Here is a 25,557-nt window from a genome sequence, read left to right on the forward strand (position 1 = left end):
CTGAACACAAAAGAAGATACTTTGAAGAAATACTATGGAAGTCCATAAAATGGAAGTCATTGGGGCCCTGGGCTTGTTTGGTTACCCATATTCTTCAGAATATCTTCTTTTGTGTTCTTTTGTGTTCAGCAGAAGATAGAAACTCATACAGGTTTGGAACAACTTGAGGGTGAGTAAATTATGACAGAATATTCGTTTTTGGGTGAACTATCCCTTTAAGAATCATAGTCATAAAAGTGTACTCTCCTTAAGTACACTTAAGTGTTTTTTTATTATTTCTTTAGTATTATATTACCTGCAAGTACAGTTTTTAAAATGTACTTTTAGAATATACTTTTAAGATTTGTGTACACAACAAGGGCACATTTAATACAATTAATTGCATTTCTTTTTAAGGTTTATGTATTATGTGCCCTTCATGTGGAGTCGGAAATATCATAATTCCAGGAATGAATGACCAAGAGAATTTGTATTTACAAGTGGGAAACGAATTATGATACAAGAGTTGTGATGTTAGAAGGGGTGTGTTGACTTGAAACATGGTGGAAACACTGATCTAATATAGATAATATAATTAAATATTTCTACAATATTTATAAATGAGATCAGTGAATGGACAGCAAATATGTAGTGAATGAGGTAAAGTTAACATATGAAAACTTCTTAACCATCAGAGATAAATGCCTCCTGATCTCTCAGTCTTCTGCTCTGTTGACCTTGATTACCCATCTAGAGGAAAACTTCTCATCTTGCATAAAAAAAGCATATTTTCCGGACACAGAGCCACAGAATTTCTGAAATGAAAATGACTGCGGGAATATCCAAAGAGACTCCTCTCTCAGTACACTATTGATTACACTGTTATGAAAACACATCTGTGCTACTAGATTTTCATATTATTTCAAAATGAAACATAATTTTGCATCGTAATGACATCATAATCCTCACAAATTTAACCTGTGATATCTTGTTGTGAAAGAAGAGCTAGTATCCCGGCACAAATGTTTATTCTACATTTAGAAACTAATCCCAGTCGACTCTAGTTGAATTCAGTTATGTTATTATGTTTTGTTTGTCATATCATGATTGGTATATGATAGCCATCAGTCTCTGTCTGAACATGTTTTTTAGATTACAGCTTGCAAGTTATGAATCATGTGGAAACTCAAAATTCAGATATTCCAGGTGAAATTTGGGCCAGTTCTTTTTATGAATGGGAAAACTGTCATAGATGCACTATGCAAATGTCATTAGCCCTTATGTGAACTGCCTGTGCCTGTGCCATCACTGCCTGTGCCAGCTATAGTAGGAAGGCTTGCAAATAGACTTAGAGACAGTTGTGATGTAATGTTGTTCATGTGCTATTAGTAGGTCACATCCTATTGGCTTAAACAGAGAGATGTTTCCTTACCAGCAGGAGCATGAGTGCAGACACATGTTTTTTCATCTTTCAAGAGCACAGTCTTAAAGGTTATGATTATAAGTGAAATATTTCTAGAAGCTAATATGTTATGGGGGTGCAGAAGATGTCACGCATATGAGCCAAACCAGGACGTGCTAGGGGCTCCAAATCACAACTTTAAAGGGTTACTTCACCCAAAAATGAAAATTCTGTCATTTATTACTCACCCTCATGCCGTTCCACACCCGTAAGACCTCCGTTCATCTTCGGAACACAAATGAAGATATTTTAGTTGAAATCCGATGACTCCGTGAGGCCTTCATAGAGAGCAATGATTCATGATTCACGAATCATGATTCAGATCGCGTGTCAAACTGTCAAGCTGCTGAAATCACGTGACTTTGGAGCTCCGAACAGCTGATTCGACATGCTGATTCATTTATGCTCCGAAGCTTCCTGAAGAAGTATTTTGAAATCGGCCATCACTATATAAGTCATTATTTAGTTTTTTTTGGTGCACCAAAAATATTCTCGTCACTTTATAATATTAATATTCAACCACTGTACTCACATGAACTGATTTAGATGTGTTTTTAGTACCTTTATGGATCTTGAGAGAGGAAATGTCATTGCTCCCTATGGAGGCCTCACGGAGCCATCGGATTTCAAATAAAATATTTTAATTTGTGTTCCGAAGATTAATGAAGGTCTTACGGGTGTGGAACGGCATGAGGGTGAGTAATAAATTACATTATTTTCATTTTTGGGTGAACTAACCCTTTAAGGCTAACATATTCATACTAAAAGCTAAAAAACATACATTTTGATTTCAGGGGGACTTTAAAATTATATCTATTAATCATGGAATATCTGGCAACCATAAGTTCAAAGTCTTGGCTCATTGGTCCCATTAGGTAAATCATTCCTAAAACATATCTGCCCTTTTCCACATCAGTGGCAATTTGCCTGATCCCAGAACTGCACTGTCGACATTAGATTCTTCAACTTTCCTCTCAGTTCTTACACTCCACATGCCACCATCTGAGATCGGTTTGTGGTATGCATTTCCTCTGCTGATGCAAACTCAGCACTTGGGGAAAACCAAAGAGAGTGTGTGTTGGCTTTATGCAGCATAACACACTTACCTCTACTTCAGTTTGAGACAGACACTCTTTTTTTTGCTGTCATTTCTGCAATAAAAACTCCATGTACACTCTAAAAATGCTGGGTTGTTTCAACCAATGTTTGGGTCAAATATGGACAAACCATTTTGACAAACCAAATTTTAAACTCAACGGTTGGGTTTGTCCATATTTGACCCAAATATGGATTGAAACAACCCAGCATTTTTTTAGAGTGTAGTCAAAGAAAATCCACACCACTGATCCACTTGCTCATTAAAACACCCATTAACTCAAAATTTGATGTCTGTCAGCAATTAAAGCCAAATGCACTATTTTTTCAGTTCGGGGAATTTTCTGATATCACACATATGTCCTTCATGGATCATTTGGGTGTACAACAATGTAAGTGTTTGGGCAATACCCCTAGTCCTGTCATCACAGGGGCGTTGACACCATGTAAGGGTGTTTCTTCAACTATGGGCACTTTTATGTGCCAAAAGTTGGTTATATAATATGTTGTTATATAAAGGATTTTGAACATTGTTTTACCATTCTATTGCCATTTATTTACCAGGCTACTTTTCAAATGCCCTTTGTGTATAGGTTTTATTGTTCCTTATCCACTAGGTTATCCTAATCCAAAAAAGTTAGTGTACTTTTTTACCTAGTACACAATATGTCAGTGAATAGCATTATATGAAAAATTAGGAATGTAATGCATAAAAAACAAAGGTAAGTGCCACAGAACAAAATATTTCAATAATCCATTATTTTTGTCAAATTACAAAATTACACAAAAAGTTTGAGAATACAAGTTTGTGTGTAGGATACAATGTAATTCCTACCATAGGATAATATCAAAATAATAATAATAATCACGATAATGTACATTTTTTAAGATTAATAATAAAAATGACAAAAATGACATAATTCTTTTGGATATTCTTAGCAGACAAGTATAAACTAGTGAGAGTGTGAAAAGTGTGTTTTAAAAGTGCTGTATGTCATTTTTTTTGACTGTACTAAAGCATAAAAATATGTTTGCAGATATTTAGGAAAAATGCTAAGTTCACATACTTGTTTCTCATAAAAACAATGCTACTGCCAGTTATTCTGATTTGAAATGTGCATTCCGTGTCAGAATGTCTGTATTTGTTTTGATCTGTGTAATATCCAATATATTTTGTCAGTTAGTGAAAAACACAGAGTATTGTAGCTATGGAAGCCAGCAAACGAACTGGGTCAGAGATCGCAGATTATACTGTTGCGTGTCCTCAAACTGGCAACCTGCGTGAGCTTCGAGTCTGAGGAGGAGTGGTTGGGGGAAACAACTCTCTCCAATATTTTGAATTTGGATGGCAGTACCCATTTCAACCACTAGCTGTCAATATTACATACTGCACCTTTAAGAGAGTTTGTTTTTCTAAGTTCACAAGGCAATCAGTGCTGGATAGAAACAAATTGTAGTTGGTTATTGATTCCAAATTAAATGACAAAAAATGTAGCTAGTAATGTAATTCACTACATTACACATTTAAGGTAATGTAATCTGACTACTTTTTGATTGCCTAACTCCTTTATCATATTGATTTGAATAGGAATTACCATATTGTTATAAAAATACATAGAGAAAGAAAATATATTCCATTTTTTGTTATCAACAACATGAGGCGCATTACATATTATATAAAGCTAAAAGCTATTAAGTAATTAAATCATAAAATGTTTTAATTAAAATAAATAATTTTCAAATAAAACCATCAAAATAAAACATTTACTAATAGAGATTAATAAATGTATTTATTTACGTGCATGTCATGTGACCAAATGTCCACTTAATCTTTAATAATGGCCACTTCTTTACAATAGAAATGCTACAGCCACTTAATTTATTGACGAGATCTTGTCACACCCCTATTATTGCCTTACTTTTATTATTGACCTAACTTATTAACTTCAAATCTGAGTGGGGTACTTCAAGTAAATACATTAGGTCAAAGAGGTTTGTCAGGAGCTGATTGGATCTGGAAGAACTTCTGAACATATAGACCTTATGCCCCAGAGAAACAAGTGTGCAGCCATCTTAAGAATTTTGTTTTTAAACTTCCATCTTTGCGGTAGCTCTGTATATTTCTATGGCACTGCTGTCGAAGAGTAGTTAGCTGGTGAAGTAGATTGACTTACTATAGAGTTAAAGAAAGACATCATGAGCATTGTAATGTTTGAAGCAAATGTTATAACAAATGTCAGTAAACTGGGAAGATTTTAAAGCGAGTGGTTCATTCATAAATCCGTAAGATCTTACCTTCACGCTGCGGAAATACAAACCGGAAGACAGAACACAGCGAGCACAGGGCTCAAAAGGGGCTGGGCTACATAAGGTCTATATAAGCAGTAGTTTTTTGTTTTGTTTTTGTTTAAAAAAGAAGTACAGTAGTAGGGAGAATACATGTGATCAATAAAGTTTGATTATGAATGCTTTGTAAAACATAACAATCTAATTACAAGTACTTAATTTTTGGAATCTGATTACATATTCCAGATTACATGTAATCAGTTACAACCCAGCACTGAAGGCATAAGCCCATAAGTGCATGTCTTCTAAAAATGTGGGTAAGGAAAAACAGCTCAAAGACTGTAAAATTTGACCTAGATCTGGATCCTCAGAGAATAGGTTTCTGAGATAATGTCCAGTCTCAAGAACTCCAGATGTAGATGACATCATGTGATGGGAGATGTCTTGCTATAATAGCTTTGACTGAGTAAAAACAGAGTTCTGGCTGTAGATCTTAGATGAACTTTTGAGCAGAACTCGGGTGCACTAGGCGTACAGTATAACGCTATTTTTGGCCAGTCAAATGGTGACCGGAACAAAGGTGAGGTAATAACTTAATAAGCCAAAGGGAAGACGCAGAAAGCCGGGTTACGTGGATTGGTGCAGACAGCGCCAGGCTTGATTTGGAAATCATTATGTCCAAAAAGGCCTGGTAACAACTAATTAATCACATTGGAAGAGGCTTGTTCAAGTGTGTTCAGAAGAAGTTCAAACAAGTTTAGTACATTACAGTTATCTGTTACAAAACCTAGTGCTGTCTGCTGCCTAACTTAAAAGGGTCAAGTTGTGCTGCCAGATATCCAATTTGACATTTTCCTGCTTGATTTCAAACTACCTCGGATCTTTTCTCAAACACATAACAGATTTTATTCATCAGAGCTTTCTAAAACTCACCAAAATGGCCTTAGATGGTAGCATAATGTTGCTGAATACCTTTTGAATGTTTCTAAACACTGTGCAGGCTTTAGAAATGTGCTAAAGACTTTGATTATGCTTTGATTATGAATAACAATATGGGGGAAAACGCCCCTTTGAAATGTTTGGTGATTGAAATGTCTCCATTCCATTCTTATACACTGAACAACTGAGTTATGATGGGCCAGATCTCTTTGAAGCACTGGATTTATGGAGACCACACGGTCTGTTCCGAAACACTAACTTTTTTCGAATTTACTTTTCCTTCTTCAATTGCAAGAGAATTTGGATGAACTACGACTCACTCTTCTTGCTGGTAAGGATGCAGAACTCTTCCTTGTGTGGTTATCTGCTGTGGATGTGTTTTTGCACTATATTCCAGTATAATTCCTGTGCCAAGAATAAATCCCGGTAATGGGGCTTTAGACGAACTGGCAACATCTAATAAGCTTCTGTGTTTACTGTCTTGAGAAGGAGCCAGTTTAAATCATGCAATTCCAGATCCTGAGAATCTGACAGCACTTTAAGTTTTTCATTAGGGGAAAATAAAGTTAAATTAAACACCTTTTTTAGTAGACGAAGTCAACAATTAAAGGATTAGATCACCCAAAAATGAAAATAATGTCATTTATTACTCACCCTCATGTTGTTCTACACCTGTAAGACCTTCGTTCGTCTTCGGAACACAAATTAAGATATTTTGATGAAATCTGATGGCTCAGTGAGGCCTTCAGACAGCAATGGTACTTCCTCTCTTAAGATCCATTAATGTACTAAAAACATATTTAAATCAGGTCATGTGAGCACAGCGGTTGTACCTTAATATATAAAGTGACGAGAATATTTTTGCACACCAAAAAAAGCAAAATAACACTTTTTAACAATATCTAGTGATGGCCGATTTCAAAACACTGCTTCGGAGCGTTACAAATCTTTTGTGTCGAATTAGTGATTCAGATCACGTGTAAAACCACCACTGCTGAAATCCCATGACTTTGGCGCTCCGAACCACTGATTAGATTTGTAAAGCTCAGAAGCTTCATGAAACAGTGTTCTGAAATTGGCCATCACTAGATATTGTTAAAAAGTCGTTATTTTGCTTTTTTGGCGCACAAAAAATGTTCTCAACGCTTTATAATATTAAGGTAGAACCACTGGACATGGACTGATTTGAATATGTTTTTAGTAGCTTTCTAGATCTTGAGAGATGAAGTACCATTGCTGTCTATGCAGGCCTCACTGAGCCATCGGATTTCATCAAAAATATCTTAATTTGTGTTCCGAAGATGAACGAATGTCTTACGGGTGTGGAACGGCATGAGCCTGACTAATAAATGACTTTAACCCTTTAAAGTCACACATTTTAAAGTATTATTTAAATTTATTAGAATATTATAAGAGAGGGTCTATATGAATAATGGAATATAAGCATTAGGGGATGTCAGACTTCATGGAATGGAGTGAATTTGATATTCTGTTTGAAATGCTCTTGTGTGGTTTGGCTATAGCTTTGACTTTTCTGCAGACTAAATCGCTGCATCATTAAACTAATGCAATGTGATTTATAGTGCACTTATCAAAAGAAAAGTGAACTTTTTTTTTTTAATTCCTCAGAGAACTTTTCATTCTCTTGATGTTTATAATTGTCTAATCACTGTCACTCTAAAGAACCCAAAACCAAAATGCTGATCTGAATAACTTTTTGTATCTCCTAAAATCCATAAATAAACACAACAATATGCTACTATAGCCTACAGTAGAAAAATATGTTGATAAGAAGAGGGTTTCTAATAACCTTAAAGAGAACAATTAATGAAGCTGTTTTAAGAATTTCACAATATTGACAGCCCAATTTGGGTGCGAACTCACAATATTAGGAAGCTTAGCTTGTGTTTTGACATAATAAGACTCAAAAATAGTTATGGATATACCATCAAAATCTAGATAATGTCAAAGTGTTTTGAGACTCCAAAACTCTAAAGGTAGGAAGGCAGCATTCGTTTTGAGCGCCAGTCTTACCTTTCCCGCAGGCTCCTCTCTGGATGAAGATGATGGGCGGCTGCTGGAGTTTCTGCGCCCGGTTACTGACTCTCTTGAGTTCGCAGATGTTCCTGTAGGACACCCCATCACTCCCGCAAACGGGATCAGGGCTCTTACACACGCATACGCCGGTCTTTCCTCTCCTCCTGACGGTGGTCGTTTGTCCGATCCCCTCGGACACATCGCACTCCAAACCCTCTCCACACTCCGGGTCTCCCAGTTTCCCCGTACCGCCGCAGGGCTCATCCTCGCCGGACGCGCACACTGGGCAGCAGTCGCACTGGTCCAGGATGTCTCCGGCCAGACAGTCGGCCGGTATGGGCGGACACAGACTCTTATCGCAGCGCTCCGGACAGCCGATCACATAACGCTTAGAGATACGCGCATCGCACAGCAGAGGTACCAGAATAACACACACGCATAGAACCCACAGACGCATTTTAATATTAATCTAATAACAAACCTTTCAAGTAAAATCTCTTCAAGTAGTCTAACTACGTTTTGGAATACGTCGCTGGACGAATAAAATAATGCACGTAAACTTGACAGAGTTTGATGTGCTGTCAAATGCCCGTTATCCTGCGCTTCAATGACAGACTTTATAAAGCTTGGGGAGTATAAACAGCAACGTTGATTGGTTAGGTGTGTATGACGTCAACGGTGTGGTGGGACGGGCCGCAATGGTAAACAAAGAGGCCACGCCTCAAGCATGTGTCTAAATATTGTGCTAACAAATCCCATGCACACCTGTTGAGGGATACAGTCTTATATAATGTCAAAGAAACTATTTAACCAAGAAAAGAAAAACCCACACAAAATTTTTCTCAAGTTAGAGTTGCCTATATTTAGTAAAAGTATGAAATAAGAGGAACATGTGTATGTTACTTTTATTTGTAATTAATTACATTGTATTACATTTCATTATATTAGTTAACCAATCAGCATTAGGGGGAACATGATGGTTGAGGAGAGAGAATGAGCAAGAGGGAGATTTGAAAATAAAAAGAACAAAACTGCAGAAAGAGAGATGAAACAATACAAAAGAGCTCAAAAGAATATCACTGGAATGAAGGTTTATGACTGAGCAAACGCTTTAGGACCCACATTTATATTAGAAAAGCGCTGGAGAGAACTAAGTGGGAAGGCCTGTAAACAGACACGGGGGCTGCTTTGATTCCTTCTCATGTAAGTAACATTGGGTTTGAGTGCATGGAGCAGCTGTGCTGTTTGCGACTAACAACAACAACAATAAATCCAGGCTGTAGTAAGCCTATTACACTCTAAAAAATGCTGGGTTAAAAACAACCCAAGTTGGGTTGAAAATGGACAAACACAGTAATTGGGTTGTTTTAACCCAGCAGTTGGGTTAAATGTTTGCCCAACCTGCTGGGTAGTTTTACTTAACTATTGTTTAAAAATTACAGTTTTGCTTACTTAAAATGAACCCCAAATATCTTGAAAATTAACATTTATTAATACGTTTAATAAATGAACATTTTAATTTCATTTTAGATTCATTTTAAGTCAGCCATATAGTCATTTACAAACAATAGTTGGGTTAAATAAAACTACCCAGCAGGTTGGGCAAACATTTAACCCAACAGTTGGGTTAAAACAACCCAATCGCTGGGTTTGTCCATTTTCAACCCAACTTGGGTTGTTTTTAACCCAGCATTTTTTAGAGTGTATATTTAACAGTAAATAAAGCTGAAGAATGGGTAACATAATATAATATAACATAACATTTATATAATGCATATAATATAACATTTATATATTAATTAAAGCATATTAATTTAAAAAAAAAACTATAAGAATTTAGCCCTCTTTGGAGCTTAGCAATATAAATCCCCACTTTATCACACACTCTAAAAAATGCTGGGTTAAAAACAACCTAAGTTGGGTTGAAAATGGACAAACCCAGCGATTGGGTTGTTTTAACCTAGCAGTTGGGTTAAATGTTTGCCCAACCTGCTGGGTAGTTTTATTTAAACCAACTATTGTTTAAAAATTGTTATATGGCTAGCTTAAAATGAACCCACAAAATAGTTGGGAAATTAAAAACCAGATGCAATTAGAGGCAACAATAATAGACAAAAGGTGAATGTTTATTAATAAGCTTTAATATTTTATTAATATAAGTTTAATAGTTTATTAATATAAATTTATTAATAAGCAATTTAATAAATGTTTATTGTTTAATAAATATTCATTGACGATAATAAATGTTAATTTCCAACATACTTTGGGTTAATTTTAATTAAGCAATACAGTAATTTTTAAACAATAGTTGAGTTAAATAAAACTACCCAGCAGGTTGGGCAAACATTTAACCCTACCGCTGGGTTAAAACAACCCAATTGCTGGGTTTGTCCATTTTCAACCCAACTTGGGTTGTTTTTAACCCAGCATTTTTTAGAGTGCAGGAATTCTGCATGACATCTCTTTTTGTGACTTGAAGGTGAATAAATGACAACATAATTTTAACTATTTCTTTGATCATGGGAACTCTCTTCATGTTTTGTTTGTTTGTTTGTTTGTTTGATTGATTTACAGGCGCAAGTTGTAATCTAAGGTGCTATCATCAAGCCAAGGCTCATTCTGGATACTCTACACTGGTTAATAAAACTGTAAGATAGTCATTTTAGGCCAAACACTGATCCAAACTCATGAACTTGTGTTTAGCATTGTGGTCAGATGCAGTACAGAATTTTTAGAAGTGTTTGTCACAGAGTTGCAGGTCCAAGCTGTCCTCCCAGCTATCTGAAGGGAGTTGCTTGAGCATTTTGGGAGTAGATGTTCTTCATATGCTTACTGATCCTAAGCAACATGTAATATTTGTGCCTATCTCAGTATTATGGAATTTGAAGCCATGACTTCTTCATGGGGTCAAAATACAAAATTAATAGAAATCAAATGTGTCTGGTTAGAGGAATTTGCTAACCAATTTTTTTTTTTTTTTTTTTAAACCAAACAGATCTGACCCCATATTGAATACCAGAGTAGGAAATAAAAATACTATGGCAGTCAATGGGAAGTGAGATCTGTTTGGTTACAAACATTCTTCCAAATACCCTACCTTTGTCTATAGCAGAACAAATAAATTATACAGGTTTGGAACAACTTGTGGGGGAGTAAATGATGACAGAATTTTCATTTTTGGGTGAACCATTCCTTCAATGATTGAGTCACTGAATCATTCATTCAACTGATTCATTCAAAACAGCTGATTCATTGAGGTACGAAGCAATATCCAATATCCCATATCCAAAACATTTTTTGCCTCAAGTCCTTGTTAAAGGATTAATTCACTTTCAAATTAAAAGTTCCTGATAATTTACTCAACCCCATGTCATCCAAGATGTTCATGTCTTTCTTTCTTCAGTCAAAAAGAAATTAATGATGGAGCCCATGAAGCTCAGAATTACAGTTTACAGCAATCCCAGACGAGAAATAAGGGTCTTATCTAGAAAAACCATCACTCATTTTCTAAAACAAAATTAAAATTTTATACATTTTAACCATAAATCGCCGCTGCCCGATGAAACTCACGTATGTCCAAAACGATTACTTTTCAGGAAGTGAAAAAAACACCGTATTTCAAACGCAGTTGAATGTAGCGTTGTCATACTTGGTACGGCATCTTTACATGTAACCATATTCTTGCCAGTGTAATGATATAATCCACATTTGACCAAAATTGAGTTTAAATGGACATACGTGCATATTTTACAATAACGGTGGTCGATACGCGTTCTTCCGATCATTAATTAGAATGGCCAAGTCGCGTTTCGTATTGACAGATGAATACGCAGAGTTTATTAAATAGCCTACGTCTTAGTTTATTAAATACGCTTAGTTTATTTAATATTAATTATAAATTTATTAAATGTCTCTTGCAAACTATGAATGGACAATGAATCAATACACTGACACGGTAATGCTAGACAGATACTTTGTTTGCACAGTCCTACCGTAATTTTGTCACTCCTAGACGTACGTCTGGCGTCAGGGGGGAAACGTTTACCTCGATAAAGGAAAGTCATTGTCTCACCAGGCTATGTTTATTTGGCAATGTAACCTCACAGTGTTATTCGGCTATCCAGTGCTGAGCTTCGATGAAACTTCACAAGACCGGCGAGATGCTTCCACAGGGCGGGAGATACGCGGCGTGATTGACAGCTTTGACACCAAATGGATATATGTGAAAATCAGATGACATGATTTCACAACTTTTCATTGGCCATTTAGATATGTGAAGCATACTGTATACGGAAATGAACCTGGACATTCAATCCGTCGAAAAATCTCAAAATCGGCAAAATGGACATACGTGGTTTTCATCGGACAGCGACGAAATGCTCATCTTGAACTGCTTTCTTCTTATTCTCTATTAGAATTCCGGCAGTGTAGACACTGCTAAGTGTATTACTGTCCTCCACAGGTCAAAGTTTGAATTAAATTGTCATACAATATGCTAGTGCAAGTATTTAACAATTAGTTCAAACTTTAACTTGTGGAGGGCGGTAATACACTTAGCAGTGTCCACACTGCCGCAATTCTAATAAGAGAGCTAGTTCAAGATGAGCATTTATTGTTAAAACTTATGTAATTTTTTTTTTTTTTTTTTTTTTAGAAAATGAGTGATGGTTTCTCTAGATAAGACCCTTATTCCTCGTCTGGGATCACTTTGTACGTTTGAAGCTGCAATGAAACTCTAATTTTGACCTTCAACCGTTCGGGCTCCATTGAAGTCCACTATATGGAGAAAAATCCTGGAATGTTTTCATCAAAAACTTTAATTTCTTTTCGACTGAAGAAAGAAAGACATGAACATCTTGGATGAAATGGGGGTGAGTAAATTATCAGGAACTTTTAATTTGAAAGTGAACTAATCCTTTAACTTCCCGACCCTGCTGAATAACTACCCACAACATTCTAGAACTGTGATACATGAACAAGCAGCACTCACATTTTCTTCACAAACCCAGCAGTTTTAATACTGAAGTGTAATACAAGACAATACACTTGGAAAAAACATCCTGGCTCTACATTCATGATCTTCGTTGGCCATCATTCTTCTCGATGGCACCATTCCTGTGAAAGCCTGTGTTTGTTGAAGTTACTGTTACCAGCATCACCTCACTAAGGGTGTATTTTAAGGGGAGATCAAGGGTGGGAATGATATTATGATGTCATCTGATTGTATCGAATCCAGAAACACGCTTTTCACCGAACATTACGGCACAGCTGCGTGCCTGCGTCTACTACAAAGACTAGATCTTATTAGCAACTTTGTGAAGGAATACCATTACATTTTAAAACAACATACTGTATGTAGTTAGTCTGCAATATATGACCTGTATAATAATGTTGACTTATGTTATACAAAGTGATAAAGTGAGTAATATTTAGTGCTTAGTGTAACAGCATCTTACACTGGATATGGCTGCGGTCCCTCCTATAATGTAGGTTCATGGGATTTTTCAGCTACTTTATCGTCTAGCAGGCGAAGGCCAACCATTGAGGAAGTATCATTCATGTCTGTAAGTACAAATGGTTTCTAGATAAGTTAAATGCTGAGCTTAGGGTAGATACTGTATCTCTTATGCTTACCAAGGCTGCATTTATTATATGTCCTTGCATTGCTGAATATAAGTATTAATTTATTTAAAAAATGATTTTGAATTGTAGTGTATTGTTTTATTTCTAATAGAAGCACGCAAAACACTTTGAGAAGGGTCTAAGCAAGTGGAGGGATAAAGCTGTTGCAGATAAAACTATAAAAATAATAGGATGCTTTATAAATTGCTAGCTTCCTTTCAGTCAAGGTGGTCACAATCTTCATTTGTTTCTGTTTAAACAATAATCTATCCAGGATGTATCACAGCTGCATATTGTTTTCAGAGTAGTAGTTCTTCAACTCTTTTCATCATAAAGAGCTGAGTAAAAAGTTGGCAATTTTACACACTGTAAACACACTGACTCACACATCTGGACAGATGTGGACTCACACACGCATATGCGATAAGATGGCAGTAACATGAATTATACAGTGTGCAAATCTACAGCTAAACACAGATTTGTCTGTTCTGCATTGTGTTTCAGTAATCATATTCCCTGCATCCATTCATCAGGCTGTTCACTTCCCACTTTATTATGTGAGAGTATCAAGCTGGGCTCGTGTCAGATAGAGCACAGCATTCCGGGAAAGCTAGCCTACCTCCTCCCAGAGTTTCCTGAAACAATCCCCAGGACAAGTGAGTCACTTTTTCACATAAGAGAGCATATTTCACTCAAGCAGCTTTCAATTATGGCACATCATTTGATTTTGCTGTTTTAATATAATAATGAATCAATTTCCAAAGTCAAACCATATGGAAGCTTGTTTCCACCACTGAATAAAAAAAATTAAGATAATTGCTAAAAGACTCTTTTTCCTCACAATTAAGAGTTTATATCTCACAATTCTGACATTATAACTCACAATTGCAAGTTTATATCTCACAATTCTGATGTTTTTTCTCAGAATTGTGGGATATAAACTCACAATTGTTAGTTGTAAATTCAGAATTGTGATATTTAAATTTGCAATTGCGAGAAAATGTCAGAATTGTGAGCTGACTTTTCCCTCAGAATTGGACTTTATAACTCGCAATTGTGAATTCGGAGAAAAAAAATCTGAATTGTGAATTATAAACTCGCAATTCACCCTATCAGGTCCCAAATTGCACTGTCTCTCATTGAGGGGGGTCAAAACTTTCACACAATAATTATTTTAGAGTATTTAAGATGTCTATCAAATAGCCTAGGACAAGAACCTGCTAGCAATATGTTAGCAACGTAAAAAAAAAATGCTAGAAATTAGCTAAAACATGTGAGGGACATGGTAGCAACATGCTAAATATGCAGTGTGTTAAAACATGCTTTGAACATGCAAAAATGCTAGCAACATGGTATTAATGTGTTCAAATATGTTAACATGTTAAAAATGTTAACGTTAGCAGGTGTGCACAATCAAAACTGATTTCAGACAGACTTATGAAGCAGCATAATGGATTAATGATCTACAATAAAATAGGGAGCTTTGGTGATAAGCGGATATTTACTAAAATACTAATTTCTCGCTAGAAATGACATGAAAAGTGTCAAACATATCAAAAACGTACATTTACACACAATCTGAACACTAAATGCAACTTTCAGATGCCATATTTATTTTGTAGCTGTCACAGAATGGATTGCTAGCTGGTATATCATAGACTGTGAAGGATAGGGGAGAGCGGGGCACAACTTTTTGACTTTCTCAGTTTGTGTAAATCTACTTAGGGTTCAGAGAATTTATTTTGTTCCATATTAATTTCACACTTGTCTGGTTCAATTATGTGCCTTTGTTTCATTAATACAGTGTATACTTTTTTTTTATTATTATTATTTACCCCAAAAGAAGGGAAGTGAAATGTGACAACATGCCCCATAGGTGGGGCACATTGTAACATGTGATGGGGCACGTTGTAACATGACCGTATGACAGCTAAAAATGTTATCCGATTTAATTAAAAAAATATATACATGACAAACTAAAATATTTTGTCAATAAAAGACAATTTTTTTTTTCATATAAAATAATAGCATTTTTTTATAAATTCAAATTTAAATAATTTGACAATGAACACTCTGTAAAACACAGCTCTAACGTTACAGCACTGGTCAAAACAATACATGCAAACAGATGAAGAAAGATATCCAGACATTCAGAAATACACAGAGCTGAACAAAAACACTCCCCTCCATCCACTCACAGTAAGAAAATTACTTTTGCTATTGTTAAATAAATGTTCAGTGATATCTTACAAAGATTTTTGAATTTTGGCGGAGTTTTCTCTATATGTCGTTGATATGACAACTAGTAAATACGCTAAGTTTCTTCATGCTAGCGTGTGTGGAAGTATTTAAACCATGTGTGTTACAACTAACCCCGCGTAGTTTATGCACTGAGCTCCCCTACATCTATGCTGCCTTCAAAAATCGATCCAATATGGTATCTCAGAAGACGGAGTGAAGCTAACATCGAATTTGGACGTGTCTTGATGCCTTCGAATGCATCCTCTTAAGGCAGCATTTTTTAAGCTCTCGGATGCTAAAAACATGCTAGCAACATGCTAAAACATTAGCTATGTGCAAAAACATACTAAAATACACTTTAGAGTAGTATTATGTACCCTTAAGGTTTTTCATTTTAGTGTTTAATATGGTACAAAGATATGTCCCTTCAAAGGTAAAATTTTTACACTTGTTTTCTGAAAGAAAAAAAAATCCATTAAATCCATTTTCTGATTTAAGATAATTATACAAATAAAAGAGTTGATTTGACTGATGTGACTGATAAATGGTAGGAGTTAATTAGATTAATGCTATTATATAAATGCTGGCAAAAGGGCTCATGCATATTTGAAAAATCCCCTCTTAAAATCCATGAATATTTGTCATAAGAAGGTTTTGGCTATTGCTAAGGTGATGGCTGATTTTTGGGTTGTTTCTTTAGCCAACACATATTGCTAAATCTCTCTCTGCTCTCTACTTTCCCTTGTGAAAAAGAAAACACTTTAGCATACTTTTAAAAAGTACATTACTTATTATGGAGATAATAAGGAATATACTTTTTTGTGAACTGAATGTAATGTTTTCCGACACTTAATTGCAGGTTATTTTGTTAAATTGAAATGTATTATAGTTTAAAATTATAATAAACACAGTTAGTTAAACTTGAGAGTGTTTTTAATTAGGACTTAAGTACATATTTAAACCGATCAGGCATAACATTATGACCTCTGACAGATGAAGTGAACAAAGTTGATGTTTTAGAAGCAAGAAAAAAATGTATGAGTGAGATTGACAAGGGCCAAATTGTGATGGCTAGACGACTGAGTCAGAGCATCTCCAAAACTGCAGCTCTTGTGTGGTGTTCCCGGTCTGCAGTGGTCAGTATCTATCAAAAGTGGTCCAAGGAAGGAACAGTGGTGAACCGGCGACAGGGTCATGGGCGGCCAAAGCTCATGATGCACGTGAGGAGCGAAAGGCTGGCCCGTGTTGTCCGATCCAACAGACGAGCTACTAAAGCTCAAATTGCTCAAGAAGTTAATGCTGGTTCTGATAGAAAGATGTCAGAATACACAGTGCATCACAGTTTGTTGCGTATGGGGCTGGATAGCCGCAGACCAGTCAGGATGCCCATGCTGACCCATGTCCACCGCCAAAAGCGCCAAAAGTCGGCAAGTGAGCATCAGAACTGGACCACAGCGCAATGGAAGAAGGTGGCCTGATCTGATGAATCATGTTTTCTTTTACATCACATGGATGGCAGGGTGAAACACATGCCACCAGTATACATTATGGGAAGAAGGCAAACCAGGGGAGGCAGTGTGATGCTTTCGGCAATGTTCTGCTGGGAAACCTTGGGTCCTGCCATCCATGTGGATGTTACTTTACCTACACATTAAAAACTAATTCAGGGTACCTTTGGTCATCACTTAAATATATATATATATTGTTGTGAAATAAAAAATCAAGTTCTGAAATGCTGAAATTGTTATTTTATTGAGCTTGGATGACACACAAATTATGCCTATTGCTTTGATATACTATCATGACTTGTCATAGTTTAACATTTTCAGTTAATCAAAAATGTATTTAATTTTAAGTTCTGTTAATGTAAAATACAATCTGATGACGTGTGAACGTGTTTCATTGTTTTGAGTTGTATGAATACTTCTTTTAATTTAGACGAACTTAAGTTAAGTGAAACTGGGCTGGGATTTATATTTCCCATCATGCTTTGCCCATGGCACTTGAAAGGGTGAGTAAATGCTAAAATTAAGTGTTATATAATGTTTTTTGCACAAGATTAATGGTAAGAGAGATTTAGCAGTAATTAGTGTTTTGTTATGCTAATTTAGAAGAGTTTCTGTTAATGTGGGTTTTTGGAGTTTTACCATCATGGTGACAAGCGGTGCTTGGCAAGTTACTTAGAAATGTGTTTTATTGTGTCCAAAAAGCATCTTCACCTTACTTAAAACATTATGTTGGATCAACTTAAATAGTTGCATTCATGTTGACAATTATTAAGTTCATGTTACTCAGAAATGTGTTTTTATTGTGGCAAAAAACATCTTCACCTTACTTAAAACATTATGTTGGAACAACTCAAAATATTGCTTTGAATTAATGTAATTCTCCCAACTGGCTTAAGTTAAAAAAAATTTTTTTTTGAACCAATGTTTTATTTTTTTAGAGTGTAAGCATTGTTGTATGTACACCCTTTCATGGAAGCGGTATTCCCTGGTGGCTGTGGCCCCTTTCAGCAGGATAATGCTCCCTGCCACAAAGCAAAAATTGTTCAGGAATGGTTTAAGGAGCACAACAACAAGTTTCACTTGGCCTCCAAATTCCCCAGATCTCAATCCAATCGAGCATCTGTGCTGAACAAACAAGTCCGATTCATGGAGGCCCCACCTCGCAACTTACAAGACTTAAAGGATCTGCGGTAACACTTTATTTTACAGTGTCCTTGTTACACGTTACATGTTACTGTAGCTATAAATTATGCATAATTACAGGCAACTAACCCTAAGCCAACCCCTATTCCTAACTCTAACCCTATAGTACATGCAGTTAATTACTGTTACTCAGTACTTAAATCTATAAATTACACTGTAATACGGACACCTTAAAATAAAGTGTAACCGGATCTGCTGCTAACATCTTGGTGCCAGATACCACAGCACACCTTCAGGGGTCTAGTGGAGTCCATGCCTCTGTGGGTGTTTTTCGGAGCAAAAGGGGGACCAACACAATATTAACTGGTCATAATGGAAGGTGGTCATATTGTTAGGCCTGATCAGTGTATGTTTTTTCATATACTTCTATCGCCTTCTATTGGTTAAAGTGTACTGCTGATGTACTAACAAGAATTTATGGTAAACTATAATATAAATGTTAACTAACTTGTATGTCATGCATTTAAACATATTTGTAATTACACATTTATAATGATAAAAGTACTTTACATGCACTTTAACATCAAAATAAGTGTACTTCTTTAAAGCATGACAAAATATTATAAAAAACTAAAATTTACTTTATAGTAAAACTTTTAATTTGACATTATTGCAATGTGCACTTTTCAAAAGTGTACTTAACTGTGTTAAGAAACAGTCATAAGAATTCTGTCATCATTTACTCACCCTCACCTGGGGTCTCAAAATGTATTTGATACTGAATGTCATTTGCTCATGAGATGCCAGTTTTTAATGTGCACAACAGATGCCTCATAGTTTTAAAATTTGGTATTGCAGTACAGCTAATATTGTTTGCTCCTGTATGATAAATTGCTTGCGTTTTTCCTCATATTGTAAGGCACTTGGGATAAAAGCATCTGCTTTGTCAGTGCTTCTCAGCTTTATAACTTGGAATCCGATATTTCACATTTTGGATGTGTCCTTTATTCAACACACCACATTTATATCATTAGATCCTCTAGAATCACTGTGCAAAATGATTGAATGTAAAATATTTCAGAAAGGGAAGATTATGCACCAACAACTGATCAACAAAGAGTGATAGTCGTCTCAGAGCAACTGCAACTAAGGGAGTTACTACAGTTCAGTTTAGAAATGATCAATGATCAGGAACTCAAATTACCTTGACTTCAGCTCTATTTCCCAAAAGCATTGACACAGCTCATTCACAGGTCTGCGTCATAAGACACAGCTGGTTATGGATAATCAGGACCACCTTCAGTTACACTTTATTTTAATGTGAAGTAGTTACGTTGTACTTACTCAAATAAGCACTGAGTACTATAAGAGTTATGTTTAGGATTAGGTTTTGGGTTAGTTACTTGTAATTTTTAATAAATGACTGTTACTATAGTAAGTACATGTAGTAAAGTAGTGTAACTACATCACCTTAAAATTCCAGAGTTTAACATTAGCATGTTGCTAAGCTAATGACACCCAACACAAACAGCAAGTAAAACAGTTTATTTTAGGAATGAAACATGAATATATTTGTGGTCAGTATTGCTTTCTGAATTGCTCCATCTGCTTTCCTGGATGATTTTTATTCATTTATTTTTTCATTGAACTTGAGAATTATGGGATTTCCTTGCATTGATATATAGGCCTACTGATAGGCACACCAATGATGCCTTATAATACTGTCAAAGTAGGCATCTCACTTTTTTTATCAGCCTCCTAATATGTACATTTGTGGTAGGCTACTTTTATGCGACATGACATTGCTAATAAAAAAAAAAAAAACTTTACAGTAACACGAGCAAGCCAGCAGAGGGCACTATATGAACATCATAAGAAGGCTGAACAGGTCTGAAGAACTGAAGCATCAATCCTCAACCATTTAATACCAGGTAACTATGACACATGTGCTATGCTAAAGGAATATTCATATTGTTAATGTTAAAGTGGACTCTGTATTTTGAGTTCAGATGTCCATGACATGAAGAAACAGAGTAAGATTTTATTTGACAAGTGTTTTTTTTTTTTTTTTTTTTTTCCTCAGTGTTTTTTCGACAGTACAGTAGGGAGGCATATGCATATGTTCTTCTGCAATCTAATGCAATACTATTTGGATATTTATTGACAAAATACTTGTTTTCTTTTTTGAAATAAAATGAAATAGGAGTTTTATATCAGCCCAACCCCAATATTTAAACATACATATAATTTTGATCATAATATGATTTCCTTGTTTTCTATTAGGGTTACAACAGCTCTGATGTGTCAAGGCATGGACTCAACAAGACTTCTGAATGTGTCCTGTGGTATCTGGAAGATAGACCTGCGAGGTGGGGCCTCCATGGATCGGATTTGTTGGTCCAGCACATCCCATGGATTCTCATTTGGATTGAGATATGGGAAATTTGGAGGCCAAGGCAACACGTCGAACCCTTTGTTGTGCTTGTCAAACCATTCCAGAGCAATTTTTGCAGTGTGGCAGGAAGCATTATCCTGCTAAAAGAAGCCACTGCCATTAGGGAACATCGTTGCCTTGTACGTGCTTTGCAACTGTCTTTAGGCGTGTGGTACTTTCAAAGTAACATCCACATGAATGCCAGAACCCAAGGTTTCTCAGCAGAACATTGTCTCTTCCAGCCTGCCTTCATTCTTCGGCAGTTTAGGGTAGGCCGTTTTTTTTCAGAAACACTTTTTGTTATACTTGTTGAAACTCTCTTCAAATCCTGATAGCAATCAATAATAGAAGTGGTCTAAATTTTAAAATGTTTTTTTACAGTACACATCTTCTGTGGCACTCTTGGGACTAAAAAAAATGTACATCCAATCACTGAATTTGGTCTGAATGCAATGATATGATGTTTTACCTGCCTGTCAACGTACAGTATGTATTTCCATACCTCCACGCACCCTGCTCGCGCAGACATCATGTCATCAGCGCGTTCCATAAGGCTATGCAGAGTTGTACACAGACAGTCCTGGAACGCCACAAACAGCAACCCGTGATGTTACCCGGAGCTGTTCATGTTGAGTCTCAGATTTATGCGTTTCTAGGACTGTGTCCTATACCCTTTAATAGGACACTATTTGAGGGGACAGCCATTTGTAGTAGTGTCTGAAACCATAGTGGACCTTACTGGGTCACCGTGATTTTGCCAAGTAAGACATGTTCCTGGATCAACATATTTTGTTGATCCTGGAACAACATTCCAGTCTTAAAGTTTAGTCTTAACCCTATTCCTGCCCCTAAACCTAATCCCACCCATAACTTATCCCTAAAATCAGAGGGAAAAGATAGGTGAATAACATTGATGTAGAAGCACCTAACCCTGGTTGCAAGCCTAAACTTGACATAAACAGTAAACTTGTCCCTCAAATCTGATTGGTTGATTGGAATGTTGTTCCAGGATCAACAAAGATATTGATCCAGGAACATGTCTTACTTGGCGAAATCATGGTGACTGACATTATTGAATGCAATCATTCAATCCAATCCCACAATGCACCGCAATAACGAGCGTAAAACTGATGTACACTCAACGGCTAGAGAATACACATAATGCACTGTTAGAGTCGTGCGTCAAATGAATTTCCGCGTCTGACCTGAAGATGGCGTTCACAGCTTTTTCAAAACGCTGTGGCTACTGCGTAATATCATACAGGTATAAATTCCTTTTTAATTGATTATTAAATTTTTTAATTACGGTTTATACATTTCCATGGCAGAGTTCAAGATAAATCTTTTCAGTAGGCTACTGTAGCTGCCAGTTTGCTACGTTTCAAATGATTATTAAACAGCAAGCACAAACTATACAAAAGCAGCAGCACTTCTGGCGCACTCTGTGTCCGAATTCACTCACTCTTTTTCGTTCACTCCTTCAAGTGGATATAAGTGGAGTTATGTAGTGATTAGTGAATGAGGGTATAGGGGGCGATTTCGAACACAGGGTTCGTCAACACTATCAATGCCGAAATGAATTTGCAGCAGTCAGGTGGTACAAGCAAGAGTTCTGCAAGTTGTTTACGTTCCTTATTATTGTAATGTAATGTGCTTTAATGGGCTTTTCCATTGCGTGGTACAACTTGGTTCGGTACGGTACGGCTCGGCTCGGCTCTGCTCGCTTTACTTTCGGTTTGCTTTTCCACTGCAGTTTAGTACCGCTTCAAATTGGGTGGGATAATAGGCTGATCGTGTAGTTGAGCTGTCTCTACTGCCGTGGATCTGCTCCTTGGCTACCAACGAGTCTGCACCTCATCTACTGTCCACGACACAGCCATTTATTTCATTTTTTCAAGTTGCGTGCGACGGCCGTTTAAAGCAAGTCATTTCGCGAACAATTGATATTGCGGTGGCTGTTACTGACTATTTAAATCTAGTGAGTTTGGTGTCTCGTGTTTCAAATTCAATGACACTGGTAGTGACGATTCTCTCTGACCAATCAGTGATCTGCAGTGTTTACACGTCACATTTAGTATCGGTAAGTCATGCTTGGAACCTCCACCAAGGTGGTACTATTTAAGCATGCAGTACCATGCAGTGGAAAAGCAACATAAAGGTAATTTAAGGCCGTCTCTCATGACCCTTTGCAGACTGCTGTGCGCGTTCATGTGTTTTGAAGTAGCTCTTCGGTATGATATTGACCAGACCCACACACCAATGTTGCCAAGTCCGCGGTTTTCCCACAGAATTGGGCTACTTAAACACTATTGCAGTTGGTTGTTTTTCATGTCTGTTTTTCATGGGGACAAAGTGACCCCAAGTAACATGATATTTAGCCCCTGGAATGCGAATTCTACCAGGGTAACCCGCCAAAAGGCGGATTTTACCCTCCCAAAACGCATTCATTTTTACCGGGTGATACGGTGGCCCAGTAGTGCACAACACAACGAAATTAAAAAAGCAAACATAAGTTCACAACACAACCAAATCAAGCCACAACACAATGGAAACGAGCCACAGCACAACAAAATCAAGCCACAACACAATGGAAACGAGCCACAGCACAACAAAATCAAGCCACAACACAACAGAAATGCTCCCGACCACTAGGGGGCTCTCAGAGCTCGGTAAAGTTAGTTGTCGACTTGCCACTGTCGACAGTCTTGCAAAGATATCAATAACGCAATTAGATTTAAATATGTAAACATTGTATATCAACATGAAATATTAATTCAAAATATGCATGATGCAGGGAATATTTGCCAATTCCAAGTGTTTAAAAACTAATCATTTGTATTCATTAAAATTACTAAATTACTTCTTTTATAAAAAGGAAAACTAACTTTAACGAGCTCCGAGTCCCCCATAGTGGTTGTGGCTAGTGTTGTGGCTCGATTTCGTTGTGTTGTCGCTTTATTCCGTTGTGTTGTGGCTCGATTTCGTTGTGTTGAGGCTCGTTTCCGTTGTGTTTGAACTTATGTTTGCTTTTTAAATTTTGTTGTGTTGTGCACTACTGGGCCACCGTAGGGGGACCCCCCCTGAAATGCAATTGGGCTAGTTTTGAGTAGCAATTGGGTGGCTTTTGTTGTAAAAACCTGACAACCCTGCCTTATACACACGCATCAATGAGTCTTAGGCTGCCCATGACCCTGATCTTGTCCTTTTTTGCACTATGTAGGTACTAACAACTGCATAGAACACCGCACAAGGCTTGTCGTTTTGCAGATGCTTTGACTTAGTCGTCTGGCCATCACCCAGTTATTCAAATCTCTGCCTGAACTGGAATATGAATGAGCTGAATGAGTGTTTAGTAACATCAGGCTTCACAAAGCTCTATTGCAATAAACAGTTATGAACTACAGTAAATTCATTCCACAGTAAACAGAGTGAAATTTGGTTACTAAACTGATAGGATTCTGAGGTTTGTGTTTGTAACACATAGCTTGGGCTCAAGCAATGATTTATAATAACTGGATTGCTGATGTTGTCTTAACATTAAAGTTGCCGTATTGAAAATATTACTCATAATCAGTTTAAATTGGAAGTCTGTCTATACAGAGGTATAAAACAAACTTACTACGCAGGCCTGCTTGAATATTTATTTAGTGTCATGAATTTTACTTGTTTATTGAAAGGGCAACTACAGTAGCAAACATCAAATCAGCTGCTTGACGAGGCACCTTAATATATGCACTGCAAATGTCAAAGTGTTCGTTCAGAATACAGATTCATGCATGAGGCTCACACATTATAGTATTCGTTGTATTCAAATCAATATCTGCTAATAATGCTCATGTTTAATATTTCCTGCATAATTCCCTAGTGCATTTCAAAAATATTGTAAAACAGTATTATTAAATCTTAAAAGAACTGTTTTCAATTTTAATATATTTTAAAATGTATTTTAGTTCTGTAATTTATCAGCAGTCTTTAGTGTCACATGGACCTTTGAAATCATTCTAATATGCTGATTTGGTGCTCAAGACATTGATTTTATATTAGGTTAATGATATTTTCTATGGCCTAACCCAACCCCTACCCCTAAACCTAAACCTACCTACCCATCACAGAAACGTGCAAAACACTACATTTAAATTAAAACACGTTTTGGCTGATTTATAAACCTTTTTTGAGGACTAGTAAAAAGGTCATAATATTGCAATGCTCAATATATTTTACTATAAAAGTGAGGACATTCCATAGGCATAATGGTTTTTATACTGTACAAACTGTACATTCTATCCTCCTACACTGCCCCTACCCCTAAAACTTCCCATCACAGAAAAAATTCTGCATTTTTACATTTTTAATAAAACATTGTTTAGTATGTTTTTAAAGCTATTTTAAATATGAGGACTCATGAAATGTCCTCAATTTCGTTTACATCGTAACACCAGTGTAATACCCATGTCATTATACAAATTTGTGTCCTTTTATGTAATATACACCTTTACACACACACACACACACTCACACACACTTGTTTTTGTGAATTGTAGGGACTTTCCATAGGCCGCAATGCATTTTATACTGTACAAACCATATTTTCTATCCCCCTATCCCTAACCCTAAACCTAACCATCACAGGAAACTGTGCACACCTTTATTTTCTCACAAAAACATAATTTAGTATTTTTATTAATTAATTTACATTGTGGGGACCGCTGGCTGGTCCCCACGATGTAGGTGAACTCAGGTTTACACACACACACACTCACACACACACACACACAATCTCGATACTTCTTTTGTTTTTATATAAAGCTGAT

At 36.4% G+C, this 25,557-nt stretch overlaps 1 protein-coding gene across 1 annotated transcript in view; it reads right to left on the reverse strand.

Annotated features, from left to right (window-relative positions):
• Nucleotides 1–8,393, reverse strand: part of htra1b (HtrA serine peptidase 1b) — a 71,779-nt gene extending 63,386 nt beyond the window's left edge. Inside the window, exon 1 of the mRNA XM_067368914.1 lies at nt 7,796–8,393. Coding sequence (XP_067225015.1) covers nt 7,796–8,255 — 460 coding nt within the window. The 5' untranslated portion in view covers nt 8,256–8,393. The remainder of the gene's footprint in view (nt 1–7,795) is intronic.
• Nucleotides 8,394–25,557: the final 17,164 nt, after the last annotated feature.

The sequence above is a fragment of the Chanodichthys erythropterus genome, chromosome 19 (genome assembly GCF_024489055.1).
Source record: "Chanodichthys erythropterus isolate Z2021 chromosome 19, ASM2448905v1, whole genome shotgun sequence".
NCBI lineage: Eukaryota > Metazoa > Chordata > Actinopteri > Cypriniformes > Xenocyprididae > Chanodichthys > Chanodichthys erythropterus.